General features: G+C 34.1%; 1 protein-coding gene across 6 annotated transcripts in view; it reads right to left on the reverse strand.

Annotated features, from left to right (window-relative positions):
* LOC128226974 (transmembrane protein 131-like) overlaps nt 1-22,515 on the reverse strand; it is a 51,294-nt gene extending 28,779 nt beyond the window's left edge. For 2 of the 6 annotated variants that reach the window (XM_052937112.1, XM_052937107.1), the window contains exons 1-8: nt 22,219-22,515; nt 20,793-20,860; nt 13,565-13,593; nt 10,447-10,509; nt 7,869-7,992; nt 3,878-3,991; nt 1,164-1,286; nt 2-82 (exon numbers count right to left, since the gene is read on the reverse strand). In XM_052937112.1, coding sequence (XP_052793072.1) covers nt 2-82; nt 1,164-1,286; nt 3,878-3,991; nt 7,869-7,992; nt 10,447-10,509; nt 13,565-13,593; nt 20,793-20,860; nt 22,219-22,333 — 717 coding nt within the window. In that variant the 5' untranslated portion in view covers nt 22,334-22,515. Of the gene's footprint in view, nt 1; nt 83-558; nt 590-1,163; nt 1,287-3,877; nt 3,992-7,868; nt 7,993-10,446; nt 10,510-13,564; nt 13,594-14,794; nt 15,089-16,236; nt 16,471-20,792; nt 20,861-22,218 lie in introns of those variants that run through there. The other 4 variants (XM_052937111.1, XM_052937110.1, XM_052937108.1 and 1 more) reach the window with 4 other exon arrangements.
* Nucleotides 22,516-23,394: the final 879 nt, after the last annotated feature.

Genomic DNA, 23,394 nt, shown 5'->3' on the forward strand with positions numbered 1-23,394 from the left:
CCCATAAAGACCGTGGTGCCTCTTTTTCCCCCGTTGGAAGCTCCAAGTGTAAATCCCCCTCACTGGAAAATATCTCTAGCACCTGAAATACACAAACCTTTTTTTTAATCAAGTCTAAGATTTTGTCAATGACAATGCATTATTTTTTGATGCACAAGCAAGACTATACCAAAGACCTCAGACATTTACAGGCCAGCAGAAATTGTAAACTTGAAAATGTTGCTTCATAATGAAGCGATGTACGGGGAGTTTGTGCATAGTTATCCGTAACAGACATGATAACCTGAAGTGCTTTACTGTGAAGGTTGTGCATATTGATCTGTTACATTCATGAATTCCTAAAGCATTGTACTGTGCGGGTTGTGCACATTTATCTGTTACATTCATGAATTTCTGAAGTGTTGTACTGTGAGCGTTGTGCATATTTATCTGTTACATTCATGATTACATGAAGCCTTGTACTGTGAGGGTTGTGCATATTTATCTGTTACATTCATGATTACCTGAAGCGTTGTACTGTGAGGGTTGTTCATATTTATCTGTTACATTCATGATAACCTGAAGCGTTGTACTGTGAGGGTTGTGCATATTTATCTGTTACATTCATGATTACATGAAGCCTTGTACTGTGAGGGTTGTTCATATTTATCCGTTACATTCATGATTACCTGAAGCGTTGTACTGTGAGGGTTGTGCATATTTATCTGTTACATCCATGATTACCTGAAGCATTGTACTGTGAGGGTTGTTCATATTTATCTGTTACATTCATGATTACCTGAAGCATTGTACTGTGAGGGTTGTGCATAAATATCAGTGACATTCATGATAACCTGAAGTGTTGTACTGTGAGGGTTGTGCATAAATATCAGTGACATTCATGATAACCTGAAGCGTTGTACTGTGAGGGTTGTGCATATTTATCCGTTACATTCATGATTACCTGAAGCGTTGTACTGTGAGGATTGTTCATATTTATCCGTTACATTCATGATTACCTGAAGCGTTGTACTGTGAGGGTTGTGCATAAATATCAGTGACATTCATGATAACCTGAAGCGTTGTACTGTGTGGGTTGTGCATATATATCAGTGACATTCATGATTACCTGAAGCGTTGTACTGTGAGGGTTGTGCATAAATATCAGTGACATTCATGATTACCTGAAGCGTTGTACTGTGAGGGTTGTGCATATTTATCAGAGGTGCAAAACTGCTGTTGACCGGAACTCTGGCTCCTAAATATGGCCGAAGTCTGTATGGATTTGCTGTTCCTACCCCAAAAACCTGCAAACCAAATTCAATAATAAATTTATTTTGGTTTAATTATCTACCAAATAACCAGAAACAGATTCAAAACATATGTTTTTCCCCAAACAAGATCTGAAATTGAACCATTAACAAATACTTTTATTGCTTTAAAGTTTATGGATTTTGGCCGAAAAAAAAACTAAATTTTCCCATAACTTCAAAACAGGTTCGGACAAAGATTAAACTTTTTTTGTTTCTACATAATTTATCATTTAGAATGACAATCCTGATAAAAAAATCTTTATCTTAACCAAACTTTATCTCCCTACCTTAATGTAGTTTTAAGCAAATATAATTCATTTTCTGAGTCAGTTTTTCAGAAGAAGCTTTGGAGACATAAAACGTTTGTTTTTTTATGATTCAACATGGTTTGACCAAAAAGTGTCTTTTATCATAGTTTGATTTTGGGTGAAAATTAGGAGCATTCAATATAGGAAATGTTTTTGCATCTTCTAAAATAAAGGTCGGGTAAATCTGTTGAACAAAACCACGATTGATGTGGAATTAAAGTGGATGATAATTTTTAACCATGTCACAAATACAAGACGACCCACGAAGGATTCAAAACGTTCAAAACAACAGGGGAATATAAATTTAAAAAAAAAGCTGTTAATGCTGCACTCTCACAGATTTACCATTTTGACAACTTTTTATTTTTTGTCTTGGAATGAGCCAATTCTTTCGTAAATATCTGCAAACCAATGATTTAAGACTGCTGACAAAAGATCAGATCACAGATTTTCATTTTTCCGTTCGAAAAAAGTTTTATGGCTAAAAGCGTTACTAGCGGTTTAAGAAAATGCAAAAAATAATCAATTTTTTAAATAAGATATGAAAATCTGCGATCTCAGTTTTTGTCAGCAGTCTTATATCACTGGTTTCCATGCAATAAATTGGCTCGTTTCAAAATAAAAAATATATAAGTTGTCAAAATGTACATTCTATGAGAGTACAGCAGCAGCTTTAATCTCTCAATAACCAGTGGAAAAAAACTGATTGGCGATTGCAAGCACATGGCTAACATGGAAAGAAAAAAATTCCAATGTCAGATTTCTACACTTGACAATATAATGGTAGCAACTAAATGGAAAATTGCAGATACATACATGATTGATAAAAGATAACATCGTAGGTATAAACGCTTAAATGTTCTAAGTGACATTAAATAAGGAAGCAGATAGAAGCTTTTCACTTAAACTCCTCAGAGACCTGCTCATTACTAGGAAATGAGAGTGGAGAGAGGTCAGATCCAATCAATCTGACGATCCCCATCAGTGGGGCAACCATCTCTCACACTAGTAATCATGTGTAAAATTGTTAAATGGTCATGCATCATAATCACACAACGTCAGATCAAGACTGGTTACTACATGTACCGGAATCTTTGTCAGGTCATGCGTAAGATGCTCTCTGGAGTCTCAAAACAATTGTCCTTACTTATACAGGGCTTTTACTAGAATCAAATATGGCCGAGTCAAAGATGATGCATTGAATCATTTAAGGTTTCCAGGGAGTAGTCATTTGATTTTAATGTTATTAATGACTCCTGATTTTTAAGGCATAGGTCTCGGTTAATGTGAAAGCCAAATGATGCATAACAAACACTTGTCAATCACTTATGTAATAATAGTGGCTAAATTGTCTGCTATAGGATTTTTTTCATCTCAAAAGGAAATGCCCTCACATCATTCTCCGAAAGGTGTTTAAACTAATGTGTCATAATACATACAGGCTGTATCATTGAAAGTCTAGACGAGAAAGAGAAGGTTTAAAAGCCTTCTAACATGAACACAATGGTCTGGCACAGACCTATAATTCCATACCAAGTAGATGATAGTATTTCTTGTAGCGGCAAAATACTTATCGCAGAAAAATCTAAATTTGACACCTATTTCTAACAGGGAAGCTAAGAAATCTTGATTTTGACAGATATATCATTTGACTCCTTGTAATTCAAAATTCCCATCCAACATAACCGTATCATAGCGGAAGGGTGGACAGTATTTGCCACAATCAATAATGGGCCTCTGTGGACATTGTGATATAAAGCTCATTTACGGAATGTACCACCAATATTAAGAGGGCAATACAATAATGATTATGTCCCAATATACAATGTTGTGAATAAACTTCTACACAATAATTTAAGTACAGAAAGGTTATGACCGAGGATGACCTTTTATTCCAAGAAATACACAAATATGAAATTTGCTTTCTTGCTTTTTGTTATACAATGTTATTTATGACATTTTCAAGAAGCAGACTGGAAACAAATTTTATGACAAGGATTTCAGACAAGATTTATACCCAATGTCTGCAGAATGTTTTATAAAGATTATAACAAATAAATAAAACTTTCTCCATAAATATGTACCCCAATCTTTGACAAGTAATAACTATGGTGTTGTTTCCTTATGCAGTTATGTATGAAATATGAAGTATCCGCCTAGAGCATGGCTTAAACAGTCATTGCCAATTAATTCCAATTGATGAACAACATAATGATATTTAGAACTTTATCAAAACATGAAAGTTAATTAAATTTGAATATAATGTAATGTACAAACCTGATATTTAAAAGAGCCCAAGGAAGTATGGATATATAAAGTATTTTCCACGTTCCCTTCTTGTCGGGCGAGAAAAACAACATCAAATGTCGTATTCCCTCCGGGTGGGACTATCTGGAAAAAACAAAGCAAAAAAACACATAACATACTCCATTCCAACTGGTGATAGGAAAACACATGTCAAAGTTCAAGGCCAATTTAAAGGAAAAAAACAACATGTGGCTTCAGTGAGTCACAACGAGGGTCAAGGTCACTTTGAATGAAAAATGATGTCGGTACCATGAGTCATAATGAGGGTCAAGGTCACTTAAACTGGAAAATGATGTTGGTACCATGAGCCATACTGAAGGTCAAGGTAAAATTAATTGAAATATACTGTGGCTAGTATAACAAGTATAAACAGGGACAAGTGTCAAGTATAACAAGGGATAAAGGTCAAGTGTTACCATGGACCAATGCCAAGTGTAACCTGGGACAAATGCCAAGTGTAACCTGGGACAAATGCCAAGGACAAGAGCCAAGTGCAACTTGGACAAGAGCCAAGTGTAAAGAGCCAAGTGTAACTTGGACAAGAGCCAAGTGTAAACAGGGATAAAGACCAAGTGCAACCATGGACAAATGCCAAGTGTATCCTGGGACCAATGCCAAGGACAACTGACAAGTGTAACTTGGACAAGTGCAAAGTGTTACCAAGGACAAGTGCAAAGTGTAACCAGGGACAAATACCAAGTGTATCCTGGGATCAATGCCAAATGTAAACCATGAAAAAAGAGCAAAGGAAAACTGCCAATAGTACCTGAGACAAGTGCTATGGGTAACCAGGGACAAAGACCAAGTGAAGCCATGAACAAATGCCAAGTGTATTCAGGGACCAACGCCAAGTCTAACTCGGGACAAATACCAAGGGCAACTGCCAAGTGTAGCTGGGACAAGTGCCAAGTATAACAAGGGACAAGGGCCAAGTGTAACCATGAACCAATGTCAAGTGTAACTGGGGCAAGTGCTAGGTGTAACCATGGACAAATGTCAAGTGTAACCAGGGACAAGAGCCAGGTGTAACCAGGGAAAAATGCTAGGTGTAACCATGGACAAGAGCCAGGTGTAACCAGGGACAAGTGTCACATGTAACCAAGGAACAAGAGCCAGGTGTAACCAGGGACAAGAGCCAGGTGTAACCAGGGACAAGTGCTAGGTGTAACCATTGACAAGAGCCAGGTGTAACCAGGGACAAGTGTCATGTGTAACCAGGGACAAGAGCCAGGTGTAACCAGGGACAAGTGTCACATGTAACCAGGGACAAGAGCCAGGTGTAACCAGGGACAAGTGCCAGGTGTAACCAGGGACAAGAGCCAGGTTTAACCAGGGACAAGTGCCAGACCTGTATAACCAGGGACAAGTGTCATGTGTAACCAGGGGCAACTGTCAGATGTAACAATTACCTGGGGAGCACATTACCATATTATAGTAAAATCTGAGTTTTCTAAACATCATTCAATTAGCTGCATATCTAATGAATAATTAAAGACCATGGTGCGAAATAAGGAAGAGTGAACAGACATGAAATTATGATACTTTATGAAAGCCAATAATTTTTCGAAGGGTCTGCCTGACAACAACTACACAATAGGAAAATGTGGCAATATTAAACTAATCAAGTTTTTATCAAATTGTTTAACTTGAAATCACCATATTTATCTTCAGTGAAGCCAGAAATATATGTGAAATTAAAGAATTCACGAACAAAATACTGTTACATGTCCAAATGTCATTATTCTACAGTTACATGTATGTCAAATCCCTGTCGGTCATATGGGAATAACATTCAAGCATTTAAGTCAGTGGGAAACAAAATTCAAGAAAAAATCTGAATTCTATCACTATGGCAACAGGATATTTAATTTATTAGCAACCACTAAAGATATCTGAACTATTCGTAACGGAAAAAAAATCTAAAATAACAAGTAATTACAGTTCTGATATAGCAGCCCTTACAAGTCTATTGTAGATCTGATCATGTATTGTCTTACGGTACTGTAAGTTGGACATCAAAGCATTCAAACTGCGTCATCAAAATGGATTGTCTTTGAATCAGTGAAGTTTTAATAATGGAAATGGCAGAAATCAAAGTCATTATTTTGAGAACATACTAAAAAACAGTGTGTGTTTATTGCGTGCTTGTTTTCACTACAGTGCCACCAGGGTCATAATTATTCTTTAATGTCTTAATTCTGAGTTTGAGAATTGACCACCAGATCCTCTATGCTCCTAGTATAGCATTTTTTGCACAAAAAAAATACAATTTTGCTTTTCTAAACCTGGGTCTCAAACTCAGACTTAAGATGATTGTGAATACAATACCAGGGACCATGATAACAACCAGTCTCAAGTCTGAGTTAAGACCCAAGTGGCAAAACTGTAAATCTTAATTTCACTGCATCTTTCTTTCTAGTTGTGTTATGATGATGAAAGGTGCTGAATTTTATATCTATTCAAAATTGTACAATTAATCAAATTTATTTTTGTGAAAGAATGGAATTAAACTGATTTTGTTATTCAATAAAAGTGATTTTCTGAGTCTAGACTTGGACTTGCGAATGTCCTTAATAATGGCCTCTGGAATAAACTTCCTTCAAGAAAAAGCCAGTTTGATACTAAGCCTAGATCCAAGACCATACAAGTTTATAATATCAGGTTTCCCCATGTGAAAGCTGCACTCTCACAGATTGACCATTTTGACAACTTTTTTCTTCTTCTTGGAATGAGCCCAAATTTGCGTAAATGTCTGAAAACTGGTGATAAAAGATCAGTTCGCATTAGTAACGATGTGAGAAAAATGGAAATTTTGGCAGTTTTCCTAACAATTGAAATTTGTCTTATAATGTCCTAATAATGAGTGATTTCAAAACATTGATGCCAAAAATCAGCTGAAACTGAGACAAAAAATTAAGAAATTGTCAAACTGGTCAATCTGTGAGAGTGCATCTTTAAGGATATATGTTTATCTCGTATTGTACTAACTAGATGCACGTACAGATTAAGTTTTTGTTAAGAACTAAGATAAGAAATTCCATCTCATGTACAAGGACCTAAAGTAGTCACTTTCCATTACATTTATAGGAATGAAATCATAATTCAGTGCATGCCTTGCTTTTATTTTATTAAGGCATCTCTCCAGTTCATTTCAGTGCTAATATATTGGATATAAATCTAATAATTCTAAATTAGTAACAGAATGTCACATTTACGCCAGGGGGTCAATCTGATGACATTTGGATTTATAGCTATTAAAATGGTCATGCACAGCTCCTTAGGTGGTAAGGTTGGTGATCAATAAACATGTTATCATTTTAAGAATTGTAACACACCACTCATTCATGGTCAGAAAGAATCTATGTGTTTTTTTTACAATATTTGACACAAAAGAACATAATCATGTATGTTTGTTGTGGTCCAATTCTTCAAGCTCCTACTGTTGGCACCGGTGTCGACAATACATCGTCACCTACGACAAAGCTGACATTCAATCGATCTTATCATTCATGCTATTTCACGCAGCATAAGAATAAAAATGTTATAAAGCATGAATTCCATTACGGCTGTTGATGCTGGTATTGTATTTCAAAAACGTGTGCAATATACAGACTATTTGAATGCTCTTATTTTAGCCAACCTGAACCAGAAGTTGAAGGCTTCACACAAGCGCAGTGTGAATATGGCATACTTGTAGTCCATGTTCATGTTAAGTTTTGGTCCAGTTCTAGAAACCAGTAGCTCTTGAAACTTATGAGCAAGCCATTTACTTATTTTGAAAGGAATTGCCATTGTGATGGAATCACTAAGAAGACAGACTTAAATTTTAAACAATAGCAGTCCATAAAACTTAAAACATTCACCTGGAGGAAAACGAGACATAAATAAATGGACAACTTTAGGTAACCTAGACAACTTAAGTCCTCGTACATAACATGAATATAAAAAGAATTCTACTTACTTTATCTTGAAAAAATGAACAGTGAAAATGAGCTGTACTCCCGGATATCGAGAGTAAATGTAAATTATTTTTTCCATCTGTGTTGTGAACGGTAACTTGTTCCATCCGCGGCATACCAACAGGCCTGAAAAATAACACAGATTTATGAATTATTTGCCTTATTATCAAACTAAGGTCAATCTAACAAATAAGTGACAAAAACACCATCAGTAACAACATTACTGAAGTGACAGTGTTTCATTTTGCTGGGCATCCTGGGTCCAATAAATACTCCTGAGGTCCCGCTATTAGAGGGATGTAATTGAGCAGGCAGCTGAAGGGCTTTTTAGTTGTTGTTGACCATGAAATGATGTCATGGTTAGCATGAATTCGTGACTAACTTTGCTGTTTTGACTAGACATAAAAACATTAACCTCAAAACAACAAACAAACAAAAAGTTAGTGCTTACACTACCTATCATTTTTAAAATCATTGTCCTAAACTCAAATACACATATATATATATATATATTATTTTTTTTTGGCCTAAACACTTAAATATATCTTCTAAGGTGGAGGTGTCAAATTAAATGTCAATAATATTCATTTATTTTCTTATAAGTTCCTGGCCTATTCTCTAACTATACAAACTATTCTGAGAAAAAGTCAATGAACTTACATTATAATTTCATTTGCACAATGGCAGGATGATAAATAAGTGTTCAACCTCATTCAACAATGGGAGTGAATCTTTAAATAATTAATTGGTAAAGTTGTATAGCAAATTTTCACAATATTCAAACTGTTACAATATTTATAAGAATCCTAATCAATACATGCAGCCCAGTAATTATCTGAACTTTGTCAGCTAGAAATACTTGGGCATTAAGAATGGAGATTTCTATTTGTACTGAATTTGTATATGAAACTGCAGGCAGGGACAGAATAATATTAATGTCATATACAAGCAAATCTAGAAATTGTATTTTGCATCTATGCAAGTTCATATCACAATTACCATATATATCCTATTTATACATGCATTTAATGATAGACATTCTAGGAAGAGGGGGCCTCGAGTGGGTTGGGGATTACTTTGTGGGTATTTTGTCTGAACTGAAAACATGAGTAAATGCTAACTCTTTCCCTGTAAACATCATATCGGCTACCTTTTCATATTTACAATACCTGCTGCTCAATCAGAATATGTCGGCCATTTTCCAATGAGAACAACCTTGAATAATAATATGAATAAATTGAAGTGAATTTTAACATGAAATTTGTATTCCTTAGTTAAAATTGATTCCCAGTGAAGTGTATGATTGCATAAATAATAAAGATTGGATTTCCTAAAGATGAGTAAAGTTCGTAGGCTTTAATGCTAGATTGAACTGCATGGTCTACTTGCAGCGTAGTTAAATGTAAAACATTCTGACATTGTAAACTATCCATATTTCTCTGAGTTTGTTTTTGATGGAAAATGGCCAAGGTGCTCTGAATAACCTGCCTTGTCTAACTAAAACAACAACCCTATTGTATTGTGTCAGGTTACACAATACTAATATTTAAAACAACAAAAATTTGGATTCATAATAAGCGCAGGGAGTTGCAGGTGCGTATATTAGGACAAGTACAGTAGTGTATGTCTTCTGCAACACAAATGCAGATAAAATGAATAGTGACACTTGAGATGATCCTGTTCATGCCTTTTCTGTCAATGCATCAATTAAGTCTGTGAGCAGGCTAAACCGTTCTGTCAACAATTCCACAGTTTAAGTCATGAGGCAAGATTTCCAGACAGTCAGTGAAGATTTAACTGCTGTTTTGTTGGAAAGAAGGGGAATGTGGTACGGTAAATACCAAGTATATGTTAGAGTTTAGTTTCGTCAATCTACAAAATATAATAGAGAGGGCGTACTTCGAACTACATAAAATTAATGGTCAGAAAATTTGAAAAATTCTTGATTGCCATATTGGACCACACAAAACTTCAAATACCAAGTAAAACTATATGGTACCTTTTACTACTGACACAAGTTCAACAAGTATGCCTTTGTGGAAAAACAGACTGACTGAAATATACCCTATGAAACTCTTTTTTTTCATGCAATCGTCAGAATCGATCTACGTAAAATTAATGAACAGAAAAAGTGAAAAATCCTTGATTATCATTGGCCAAAACAAAAAATGCAAACACCAAAAAGGACCTAAATCATGTCTTGAACTGAAATGTTTGACAAAATATAGTAACACAACTTCAAATTTGATCCTCTTTAGAACCACTTTCATGTTTTCATTGTACTTATAGGTATATTTCAATACCAGGGAAATAAACAGCATAGGATTTATAAAAATCCTCTTAGGTCGTTTACACAACAAAAAATGTGATCAATTAATAATATCTAACTCTAATTAAACCATTACTTTTGTTTAACATACCTTAACAGAATGTTAACACCATGAACCTTGTATATGTTAATACCAACGAAATAATTAAATCGGTTACATAAAAATAAATAAAATTCCACTGCATGTAAATGCCTGATTTTTTACCATGGCAACAGTACAAGAACCAAAAACAAGTTTGTCTGATACTTACTGGTCGTGAAAATCTAACATAGCAGGGTCAAAATTTATCGCACTTGGTATTAAAAGCTCATCACTGAAAGAAAGAAAAGAGAACATAGTATATGCATTTCAACAACTTATCATGGTGTAACATTATATTACAAGACTAGTATCTAGTCCTGGGTTTAGATTTCAGCTGGCTTACATACATACTTTCTTGGCTCTGCTTTGAAAAAAGTAATATAACAGTAGTAGTGTACAAAAAGAACTACAAACGTACAGGAAAAACTTTTGGTTTTGAGGGTCCGGGGGCAAGTCAAAAGATTACGCCCCTAAGTAACTTCCCCTCTGACTTGAAATCCTGGATTTGCACCTGCCCACTTCATTTTACATATAAATTATACAAATAATTGTACAGAATTATTTCATTCGATGCTAATCAATCAGCCATATGACATATCCGATTCAACAAGATGAAACTGAATACATGCATAATTTATGGGACAGGGAAAAGCAATACCCAATTTTTATATTCCAATGTTGTTAACTTCTGTAATACTGTTCAATTATATCAGTATTCAGTTAAAACCATCCTCAAAGTTCAGACTTTAACGTTCAAATATGGAGGCATGAATTTCAAGATGTATGCTGTCTCAGGAGATAGTTGCCGTGTTGGCCGTGTAAGCCGACATGTGTGTGAAATATGTTTGCAACTAGGAGAGCAGTTAACATCCTGTTGCTGCCAGTGGCAGACATTCTCATGCAAAACTAAAAGGAAATTGTCTCTCATACGGTGTTTTATTATACGGCTATGGTGTAGCCTTCATAATTACATCAGAACACCAGGCGTGTCCATAATTATCCTGGGATTCTTGCATTATTTTCAATTCATGGAAATACTTCAGAAGACAAAATGATTTTTCCTTTTTTTGCAATTTTAATTCATATATCTCAAATTTTTTATAAATGAGTTGTGTGCATCATTTTGGTGACTAATTTTTTACAGTATCATTATCTGAAAAAATATGTACAAGAAACGGTCATTCAAGCAAGCAGGAAAGAACACTAAACAATTATCCCTGGTTTGAATCCCAGCCTAGGCATGTGTTTGTTTGATTTGTGATCACCAAGCCAGACAAGTGGGTTTCCTTGGAGTTACTCCGGTTTCCAACACAAAATAGATGGACTCTTGCATAACAGTGTGCAAACGAGAGGGATTAATATTATATTTTTATAACTTGTTACACAATCATTGTAAAATAAATACTGGTTAGTTTAAACCAAGATTAACTAGCTAAATTGTAATCTTTACCATAAAACAAGATAAGACGATGTCACGACTTGTTTTATAAACGGTATGATTTTAAACCATATTAAACCATGCCAGTCAGAGTAAGTTCTAAGAAAACAAATCACAGATTGTAAATGTTGCCCATATGACAACAATTACGGCCATGCAAGACTTAGAATTCTCGCTACTAAAACAGCATGGCAGAACCAGGAGCAGGCAAACAAAATGAATCAAATCACAACCAGGGGTTTGTAAAAATGTGAACCAATCAATAGAAGAGCAATATTTACTGCAGTGACAGCTCTGATTCTAGGCTAATGCGAACTCGTTTAACAACTGAGATCATTTTAATCAATATGGCCGAGGGGCCATCATTACAAACACTCAATGATCGGCACAAATCTGAATTATTTCCATGACCTTCAACAGAAAGGAGATGAACTAAATTGACTTACATTGTGTTCATGCCCAATTTCTTTAGTGTGTTATGATTGGGAACAGAGCTTATAGACTTCCCGTCAATCATAAATGCAGACAATGAAAATGGAAGACCTTAAACCTTGATATTCAATGGATAGATGATGGAGTAACATGTTGATAACTTGCCAAAAACAGAATTCCTTGGTGACCATTTAAGTATTGCAGTTTATTCAATATATCTGATCTACATCTAAGTGCGCAACATGCAGCTGTTGTTGTACAATTCATGTAGATATCAGTAGTAAATATTACCACAAGCCCGCAATTAAAGCCTTGCACTGGTAAAATGATTTCCGGGCTTGCTCAAATTCCAGATTTTATATAGCAGGGCTTATGATTTTTTTCTACCAAACACTTCAGTGTATAAAATCAGACTTGTTTATCCAAATGACCGATGCATGGCAAAAAATATCTAAATATTGCAGAACCTTCGAAATGCAACCCTTCAATAAAACTTACGATGTGCAAAAATCTATATTGATTATCAATAAATAAATAATTGAAATAATAACAAACAATACAGCACTAATAGCAGAACTGTGCATGATTACATCTGCACAATAAAAATATCCAAAAAAAAAATTAGCTGCCAGATTATTTTGTTAAGTCTCTTAATGCATAAACCACAGCTTGAACTGTAAATTTACGTACTGTTTGTTTATTATAAATGTAATAGCTTTAGATTAAGTAGCTATTGCTTACATTACTTACAACCAGAATTAAATAGAGCAGAACATGATTGTAAGCCACCTTGATAAGCCAAAACCAGATTACAGATGATATCCTAACCCGGCTCACAATTTTTTTCTTCAAAAGCTGGTGAAAATTTATCAAACATTGCACACACATGTAACACACGCATTTTACATAGCTTAAGTAAGAAACTCTTAATTGTTCGCAGCGTGGGAATGTTACGAAAACGGATCAAGCATCAATAATAAAGCCAAATAAAATCTGTCAATCAAAACAAATAAAATAGTATGATCAGGTCATCAAACTAATCAAACATTTAAAAATGTTGATCATAAGATCCAGGAGCCAAACACAGAAAATATTGGTATAGTTTTAGAGGCATTCTCTGTCCAAGACAATGATATCATTCTTGTGTATGTGAAATGATTTTAATGCAGAAATTCATGCCTATTAAATATATATTCTGCTTCTCTTTTTTATATGCAGTAGTTTTTTGAGAAAAATAAGGTCAATACTATATGAACAGATCATTATAACTAGGACATGGTCAATACAATTCCATCAGATCATTATAAAAAAGACCTTATGCTATTTAATTACTATGCTAACAACATATAAATAGGACCTGGTTCCATTCCATTCTTACGGATTTTTACATATAGGACCTGTTAAAAACTATACTTACGGATCATTATAAATAGGACCTGGTTTTACCTGAAACGAAGAGAGAAAATGTTGAAATATTTCATGGTTTGCCAAACATATGATACATAAGTCAATATAATTTTTTAGTTACTCAAGTGTTCATTCATGTTGTGAAACCAGCATATACATAGTAAATAATTTTATCACATATCCAGTTTAATGTAACCATCACATATTTTTCTGTATAACACATGTGGAATATAATAATATCAGTTTGCATTTTGTAAACAATATTTTAGACATTTTTTCATCTCTCAACTTATTGTTCTTACATTTATTTGAATAAAGTGGTAGATTTTCAATTCAATTTTATATAATAAGAGGAAACTGTGATATTTCTTCTTGATTTCACAAAGAAACCCAGAATATTGCTGGAAGCGATGAATGCTCCCCAAAGGCCCATTTTCTATGAAAAGGCAGAAATTGTAATACAATGGGCCAGTAGAAGGTAAATGGCTGTAGCATTAAGCTGCATTTTTATATACAAGTTGAAAAAATCATAACATGGAACTGCATGCTTTCCTTCCAGGAGCATAAAAATCCTAAAATGTTACTCGTTCTCAGTATGCTGTCATGTACGCATTAGAAATTATGACATCATCAAATTGGGTGTGACATGTACATTTAAAAGAAAGCAAATTTCCTAAAAAAATATTGCATTTATGTTGTGATTTTTACACTCTCTATCACCTCTACAATCAGGAATATAATTTTTGCTTGAACATTTTCAGGATCCTTATACATTTCTGCAGTGCATGTAGCTCATTGCATTGCCTGAGTAAATGGTAAGGCTCATCATCAGGGCAGGTGAAAAAGGTAGGTAGGCCTTTTTCATATTTTTTACTGGAAAAAAAGCATGTGATAAAAAGAATCGGACAATCTCATTTTATATACACAAATCTATTCAACTCAAGAATCCAGTCCAGATGCTCACCAAACTCTAGCTTAATAACCAATTTCTTAAAGTCAATGAATAAACTTGTGTATTATATGACAGCTTGTGACATCTGTTTATGTATATCTATTATATGAAATTAACAAATTATATTGTAAGTAGTCAAGCAACATGAAAAACATAAATGTTCTTAGCATAAGAGTTCAAGCCTAAGGGTACCTCCAACTTCAAAATATCCCTGCAAAACAAAACATATTTGATGCCTCAACCTTGGAAATTAAACAAAAGAAAACAGCCAAAGGAGAGATCACTCACAGCCAAGCCCCCAGATTCGTTGCAGCAGTAGGATCGACACACTCCTGATACAAGTCTCAGGCGCTCAAACAGCACAAGAAGATGGCCCCAGTACGCCATGAAACTGCTGACACGCACGAGAAACACGACCAGGAAGAATATGTTCATTGTTATCCTTACACAATCACTTGAACAATTGAAATGAATTTTTCACTTTCATGTTGGGGTTTTCACTGACTGAAGTTAATATAACTATAATTAAAGGCTGTGTTTTGTTTCCAAGGCACACATGTACAGTGTCAAGTTAAAAAATTGCTGCAGAAAACAAAGCTTGCATGGATAAATTGATCTTCATTCAACATTTAACTTCTGGTACAGTAATACCATACAATGAACAACATTCAAGCCTAGAAACATATCTTGGAGTTGTCATTCAGGTGTTACATGCGATGTCATACACATTCTCACAACTTCAATACATTTGATGAATCATATTTTGTGTACTTCATACATGTAACGGAGTTCAATGGAAAAACAAATTATATATATAACTGCTTTACTTCATACATGTAACGGAGTTCAATGGAAAAACAAATTATATATATAACTGCTTTCGAATGGGCCCCATGACCTGTTAGGATATAAATGTAAAATGGGTCACGTAAGATTCTTTAAGGGGTTACACTGACCATTTCCTTTAATTGAAATAAAATCTTTTGCTTTAATTGAAATCTGAAGGACCAATTACAACTGACCTATGACGAAATAGTGATTACAATGACGGGGAGTTTGAATTCATTTTTAAAAAGCTTATGGTGACCTTTTGCTTCAATTTGAACGAAAATGTATGCGACCCAGGGCTTTAGTGAGTCATTGCAACATAAAGTAACAAAGTTTCTTTGTGTCATTAAACTTAAACCACATCCACATATTGAACTTAATCCCATATTCCCTTCCCATACATTAGTAATTTTTGAAACAGCAACAATACAGCATTGAGCAGATCAGAGGCGGAACTAATCGCTAAATGCTTTTCTACCAAAGCTGTGAGGATGAAATGCAAATTGAAAAAAAAAACTGAACACCCTTGGAAACTATCAAACAATCAGGCATTCAATTGATGTTTTGAACTTTGACTGCAAACCTTCATATTTTTCAAGGCATTTTTAGAACATTTATTTTGGCCTTTATTTGGGAATATATATTGATAAAATCCTTAATTTTGGGGAAAAAAATCCAGCGGTGTGACCTGCAACAATTGGAAATCTGCATTATTTTTAAAAAATTGCCATCGGGAATGGGTCAAAATATCTAAAGGTGGAATGACTAGAAAAAAGCCTGATACTTATAGCCAAAATCAAAACAAATACTGGTATATCCATGTGTATGCATTTTGAACAAAGCATGTATTTAGAAGCACACAAAAAACAACACTTAAAAAAAACACGCAATTAATCCAAAACCTGGCATACTCCTATTGGTTAATAAGATATTCTCCCGTCAACAGTTTAAATGCAAATATCATAATAATGAAATTTAATTGATTTTAGCCATGTCGCTACTAGTACATTTTGAGTGTCAATATAATCGTTCATATCCAAACTCCAGGCTCCGGTAAGCTTACAAGTAACATCAATATGAACAATTGATTTTAACAACCAAAGGATTTCCTTTCTGTTCATTTACTTAGTACTGAAACACATCAGCAGGAAATTAAACTATTAAAAACACCAAGGCCAATGATCTTAACTTACAATTTAAATCTTATGTTATAAGCTACAAATGTAATAGTCCTCGGCCTCAGGGCTATTACTGAATAGAAACATTCAAAATTTGAAATAAATTTTGTATATCCTTTACTTTACAACACAAGGTATAGCTTGATCATTAGAAATAACAAATTATTTGCTTAATATGTAAGGATAATGTAAACCAACCGTTTTATAAATTCTGTTCTTCTCAAAGTTTGTAAAACATTTAAGTGGACCATGTGTTTGAATATAAAGAGAGCTGATACTTTTATTTATTATATATTTTAAAGCATCATACATCTGCAGGCTATACATAGCGCAAAATACACTTGTCTATTCCATCTACCGTATTATTCTTAAGCAATACAGCTGTATACTCAACTCTGCTGATGTCACTTCATAGCAACTTAGATTACATGATATTAAAATGACGTCAGCACACAAAAAAGCATCATTAAAATGTAATTTGTTACTGTATAAAGCTTGCGTTCTAAGTGATCTTAACCAGAAATGAATAAAATAACAAGCATTTTCAGTGAAAAGATATCCCCCGCCAACGATGGCTTGTTTGTGCTTGATGGCTTGTTTGTGCTTGAAGGTTAAAAAAAATCTCAGAAAGAATAAGATAAGCACATTGGTTTTACTGAGAAACGGCTGCAAACAATGATTTTTTAATAAATCAAGGGCAATAACTCTAAGGAAAATTGACCAATCCAAAAAAAAAATAGACAGGCATCATCACAGTATGTTGGTTCTTATTTATTCCAAGTGTCATGAAATTCTACCAGCTAGTTGCATAGAAAAGGCTGCAAACATGGATCTTTTAATAAATCAAGGGCAAATAACTCATATAGAAATTACACAATCCAAAATATAAATAAACAGGCATCATCACAGTATGTTGGTTCATATTTATTTCAAGAATAAATTTCTACCAACTAGTTACTGAGAAATGGCTGTAAATGAGTTTTTCAAAAAATCAAGGGCAAAAACTCCAAGTACAATTGACCAATCAAAAAAAAAAATGAACAGGCATCATCCCAGTATAGTAATTCATATTTATTTTAAGTTTCGTGAAATTCTGCCAGCTAGTGACTGAGAAATGGCTGTGAATGTGCATTTTTCAAAAAATCAAGGGCAATAACTCCAAGGACAATTGACCAATCGATTTTTTTTTTGGACGGGCATCATTCCAGTATAGTGGTTCATATTTATTTTAAGTTTCATGAAATTATACCGGCTAAGTACTGAGAAAACGCAGGTGACGGACGGACGGACGGAAGGAAGGACGGGCGGAAGGAAAGACGGACGGACGGAAGGACGGACGGACGGACAACGCCATTTCAATATCCCTCTCCCTATTTCATAGGCGGGGGATAAAAATTGACTTCCAAATCTGCAATATTCAACTCGAGTCGAATACAACCCCTCAGATCGAAATGCAGTACTTATAACCCTATTCATTACCAACACGTATAACACCATTTAAAGATGTGTCGGTAATAGTAATGATTGAAAAGAAGACATGTTACAACAATCTTTAATAGAAGATGTTATCTTAAGTAAAATGGAATGCCGAACATTTATCAAATTACTTTAAGAAGATTACATATAAGCTAAGAGTCTAACAATTCATTTACAAGGACTAAAAGATATACAATACACTTCCATTTTATTACAGTTTGTATCATTTGTAAAAAACTTTAAAACTGCATTATTTTAAAACTTCATTAACAGCAAAAGATATTGGATGTAAATAATCTTTGCAGACCATCGAGACAAGATCATGACTAAACATGGCAAATGATTTTTCAAACAATTGGCATACGTCTAGTATACTGTCTCATTATATTTCATTATTTGTGTTGCAACAGAAATAAGGCATATCTGATTACATCAGACCAATAATTAAAATCCAGAAATTCAAAACATAAACAGCAGTTTCAACAGCTGATCAGTCAATACTGAAAAATAGCCAGGGGTCTATTCGAGTATGAGGGATTCATGCCCAAAGTAAGGTAAAGCGGCTTAGACCCGTTTAGACAACTGTTTCATAAGTCAATTATATGCAATAATGACATACTTGATGTTGATACTAATGTCCAAGCAAAAAACAATCTTAAAGCTGGACTCTCACAGATATACCACTTTTACATATTTTTTTTGTCTTGGAAAGAGCAAATTTTTGCGTAAATATCTGCAAACCAACGATAAAAAATTGCTGACAAACAAAGATCAAATTGCAGATTTTCATATTTCTGTTCGGAAATTAATGTATTATGGCTTAAAACGTTACTAACCGTTTAAGAAAAATGCATAAAACATCAATTTTTGAACTTAAATTTAAAAATCTGCAATCTAATTTTTTGTCAGCATTGTCGAATATAAATGGTTTTCATGTATTTTCGCAAAAATTGGCTCGTTCTAAGACAAAAAATAAAAAAAGTTGTCGAAATGTTCAATCTGTGAGAGTGCACGCAGCTTTAACAACTGAAGTCTCAATCCTGACTACAGGCTTAGTCCTGAACTTTAGAACCCCTACATATACAGTGTGTGTATACCACGTGATAAATTACGTCATAAATGCTACGTCGGAAGGCAATATTTTGCTTCGATTGAAGACTTAAAACAATGATAACTTTTCATTTTCTTTACCATTTTGAATGAAACATAGCGCAGTCTATGCCGCTTAAGGAGCCACGCCTTCGGTCTTTTACCAAATTTTTATTGATAGTTTAGTTTCTTATAACACTTCGACAAACCTTTTCACGATACGGCCGTCTGACGGAGCACTGTCAAAACATTGTTTTGGAAACAGGTTTGTCGAGGTGTTAGATGAAACTAATCCCCTTATCAAACTCTGGTTATAAAACAAAGGTGGGACTCTTTAAGCGGCATAGACTGGCCTTTGTTTCATTTAAAATGGTGTAGTGAGCGAAAAGTTATCTTTGATTCAAATCTTTATTTTAAGCAAATTATTGCCTTCCTACATAGCATATATGATGTAATTTATCATGTGGTATACACATACTGCATATAGAGCATTTAAATTGTAATCTTTGATAAAAACACAAGTCAAACAAATTAAATATAAATAAAGAAAAGACTGAACAAACTTTTTTCCTTATTTGTGAATGGATGGAAAGGATACGTTTTAAGGAAGTTTTATTTGGCTTACAATTTTTGAGGAAAGCTCATTTTTTTCTCATTGTGAAGAAACAAACTCAAACGTCATAGTTACAGTCACTGCAGACATGGCCCCACCAGATTGGTCACCATAACAGGGTTCGAATTTAACTTTGAGGAGCACTTGCAAAATTTTGCGAGTGCATTTTGAGGCAACTCGCAAAATGACAAATCAACTTGCAATTTTATTATTTGCTTTATTCCCTTATAATAATGTCTAATTAAAGTAGAAATTAACACCTAAGACATATTATGAATATTAAAAAGTATCAATCTTGAGTGACTCGACTACTAGAACTTGTTGATGGCTTATTCTATTTGGGGGGTATGGAAAGACTCGTCTGATGCTTGCAGCTTTTTGATAACAAAGCTGTCCAATAATTTGACATTGTTCATTATGTATATATACCCTCGCCATCGGGTAATTTAATACCCATTCGACAAGCACGCTACAGATTTCATTAAGTCTATGCAAGTATTAAAAACAATAAAATAATAAATTTAAAATAAAAAAGCAACAGTAAATGTAGTGTGGATACTTTGGACCATGAAATATATCGATCAACGAAGTATATTCATTTTGACAGGATGATGGGGTTTACATATAGTGCGCAAAAGCGCTAAATTTAGCCAATGATTGAGCTAGGTGATTACGTCATTCGTATTTACTTTGTATTATGCACGCCTCGGAGCATCCCGGAAAGATTCGAGATAAAACTCGGCCTTTTCCGTATTTGTTCTATTTTTGAAAACCTACTAGAGCGTGACTCCGTACTGTCTTCTTTTTACCGGTAGTGTAAACATTCCACTTATAGGCTGTTTACACTCGACTACATAGCGGAATTAAGTTCATGTTTATTCTACTTTCCTTTTAACATTTTGTGGTCTAGAAAAAGCCACTCACAGAATTTTGCGAGCTTGAATAAAAGTCACTCGCTATTTCCAAATGTCGCTCGCATTTTGCGAGTATGCGAGTCTAAATTCGAACCCTGCATAATTCAAGGCAAACGAAACAAACTACAAAATATTTTCATTATCATTTTCACAGACTTACAACTTTCAGAACAATAAAATATACTTACTTCTATGGGAATTCCTGAACTAACATCTCCAACAATATATGTTAAGTGTTTGTCTGTCTGTATAAAGGCTGAAAAAATAAAGAACATGTATAAATTAAATCATGCAGATAAAAGTCAATAAACTTTACTAGCATAATATTGTATATTTTATTTCTATACATATTTTTTTAATTTTAAGAAAATGTCGGGGTTTTTTACAATTAGATATGCAGGAAAGGGCTTTTACATGAATTTAAGAATAAATCAAGCAAATTAAGCAAACACCAGCACTCGTTTGGTTTTGCTTCCGTTAAACAAGGGGTATACATTAAAAATATTCAGAGCAGAGTTATGGGCCTTGCTCAGCATGTGCGTATCGTCTCAGGCAACATCTTTAACAAGTCATTTGAATATCCTGAGCCTTTTTTGATTTATCTCAAAGGATAAAAAAATTGCATGATGTTGGTGCTGCTTCCAAAAACGATACTAAAGAACAGATAAATTGAACTGTTTGTACTGTGGTAAAATCTGGAAGTCATTGTATTAATCTTTGCGGTAGAAAATATAAAGCACCATCTTGTTTTTTCGCTTCTTGCATCATGTCAAATTGGTACTTTCATTATTTTTACTGTGCAATTGTACCCTGATTCCAATTTTCATTACAAATCATATTTGAACCAGGGTTGAAGGCCTTCAGACTCAATTTACTGTTATTCTGATTCACAAGCATCTTAGCTCTTTACACCTAATGACTTGGAAACACAAAGTGAATCAGAACCTCTCTGTGTTTCCCCATGCATATCATCAAGGAAAGGCATGATTGCTTTTAGTATATGCTCCATTCAATACTACTGTTTGCAAATGAACTCAGCATTTTTAAGGTTTAGACGTTATGAATAGTTGTATCTTTCACATTTACCCAAAGTAAAATCAAGTGCAACATACAAGGCCTGTAATAAAACTAAAATGCATTGAAGAGCTAAAATTGACATGCCCGATGCAGCTGTTGAGGCATACAACTGTATTGACTGTTTTCATGGTGAAATTGCATGGGGATAAGTAATTGTTTAACAGATTGACGAGCATGTTTTGTTTAGTTTATTTGCAAACAGTAATAAATCATATATTTTTTCGAACATTCAAGCGACCCAATTTTACACACCTGCTGTCAGTGGTCACAGCAGTGATGATGAAATAAAAAAAATCAATCTAAATGTAAACAATTCTATAAAATATTCAATGTCTTTAAAATAGAGCATACATACAAATCACGTATTGATAAAAACTAAATGATTATCAGGCGCAACAGGGAACGAACTCAACTCATGTCCTTATTAGTTTGTTTTTTGGTAAAATTGTTATATTTTTTACGTCAAAACAAGCATCCCACGAAAACAGTGATTGTGGTTAAACGGTATCTATAAATAAACTTAAATTATTTTCTCACCTTGGTTATGACTTTCAACTGTTTCCATAGATTGACAAACATGACATAATGTTTGAAAAAGAACAAATAAAAGGGTAAAATATTTTGACATTTCTTTACTTTTTATCCGCGCCATGCTGTATTCCTTTCTATTTACAAACAAAACAAAACTTTTTTGCCATACAAAAACTACACTAGGCAAATTTTAAGTATGTAAATTATTTTCATTTGCAGCAAATGTGTTAAAATGGGCTTATCTTTGAGTGTTTTTATTCATATTATTAATTTATAAATTCGAAACTACGGTCTGGTTAAAGGTCTTACTACATCCGTAACCAACCGTAATTGTTCGCTTATTTCCGTAAGTGCAACGCTGCTTAAGTATGTACAGGGGAAATATGAACTTCGGTTCACTGTATGGGCAACGTTTTGTCAAAACTGGGGAAACTTAATTAATATCTAGCAAAGAGGAGGGGAGATATCGAGACTTTGTAAACCGCAATGGGTGGTCAAGTTTGTGGCAGCTAAACCAAACAGTCATTTATTAAAAATCTTGAAACAAAATAACGAATACTGCTTTTCAACATTTTGTACCAAACAATGCCCCGAGTATCTACGCGAGTATGATTGTAAGCGGGCAAAAACGCCACAAGACAACCTGTGCCACATTGCCTGTGGAAATGGGCGCTGTTTTCCAGAAATTATTAATCCTGTACGGGCCTGACGACATAAAAGACATAATCACAAGCCGGTATTTTTATTTACATTGAAAAGTAGTTGTTTGAATAACATTCGCGTTTTTTTTAAATATGATTTTCGAAGTAAAAATGTGTTTGTCATAACTCGTGCGCAAGAAACAAAGATTACTGTTATAGGTATTTTGGTGTTCACGAGGTTAAATACTGAGCCCAACATTTTTCTTTTAATTACTGATATGCCTAAAAGAGATATAAAATGACATTTAATTGTTATTGTTCAGAAAAGCGCCAAATTGTATGCGCACATAACGTCATTTCGACGTTGTTGAAATTGCGTCCCAGCCGTATGTACGCTGACGTTTGATTTGGAATTGAGAGCGGGTTAAAACTATAAAACATTGAAAAAATATCAGAATGTCGTTTCACTGTTTCAAACAACGACATATAATGTTTTCACTAATAAATTTCTATAAATCACCAGAAAACATATAAAACGATC

This window comes from Mya arenaria, chromosome 3 (assembly GCF_026914265.1).
Source record: "Mya arenaria isolate MELC-2E11 chromosome 3, ASM2691426v1".
In the NCBI taxonomy this organism is placed as follows: domain Eukaryota; kingdom Metazoa; phylum Mollusca; class Bivalvia; order Myida; family Myidae; genus Mya; species Mya arenaria.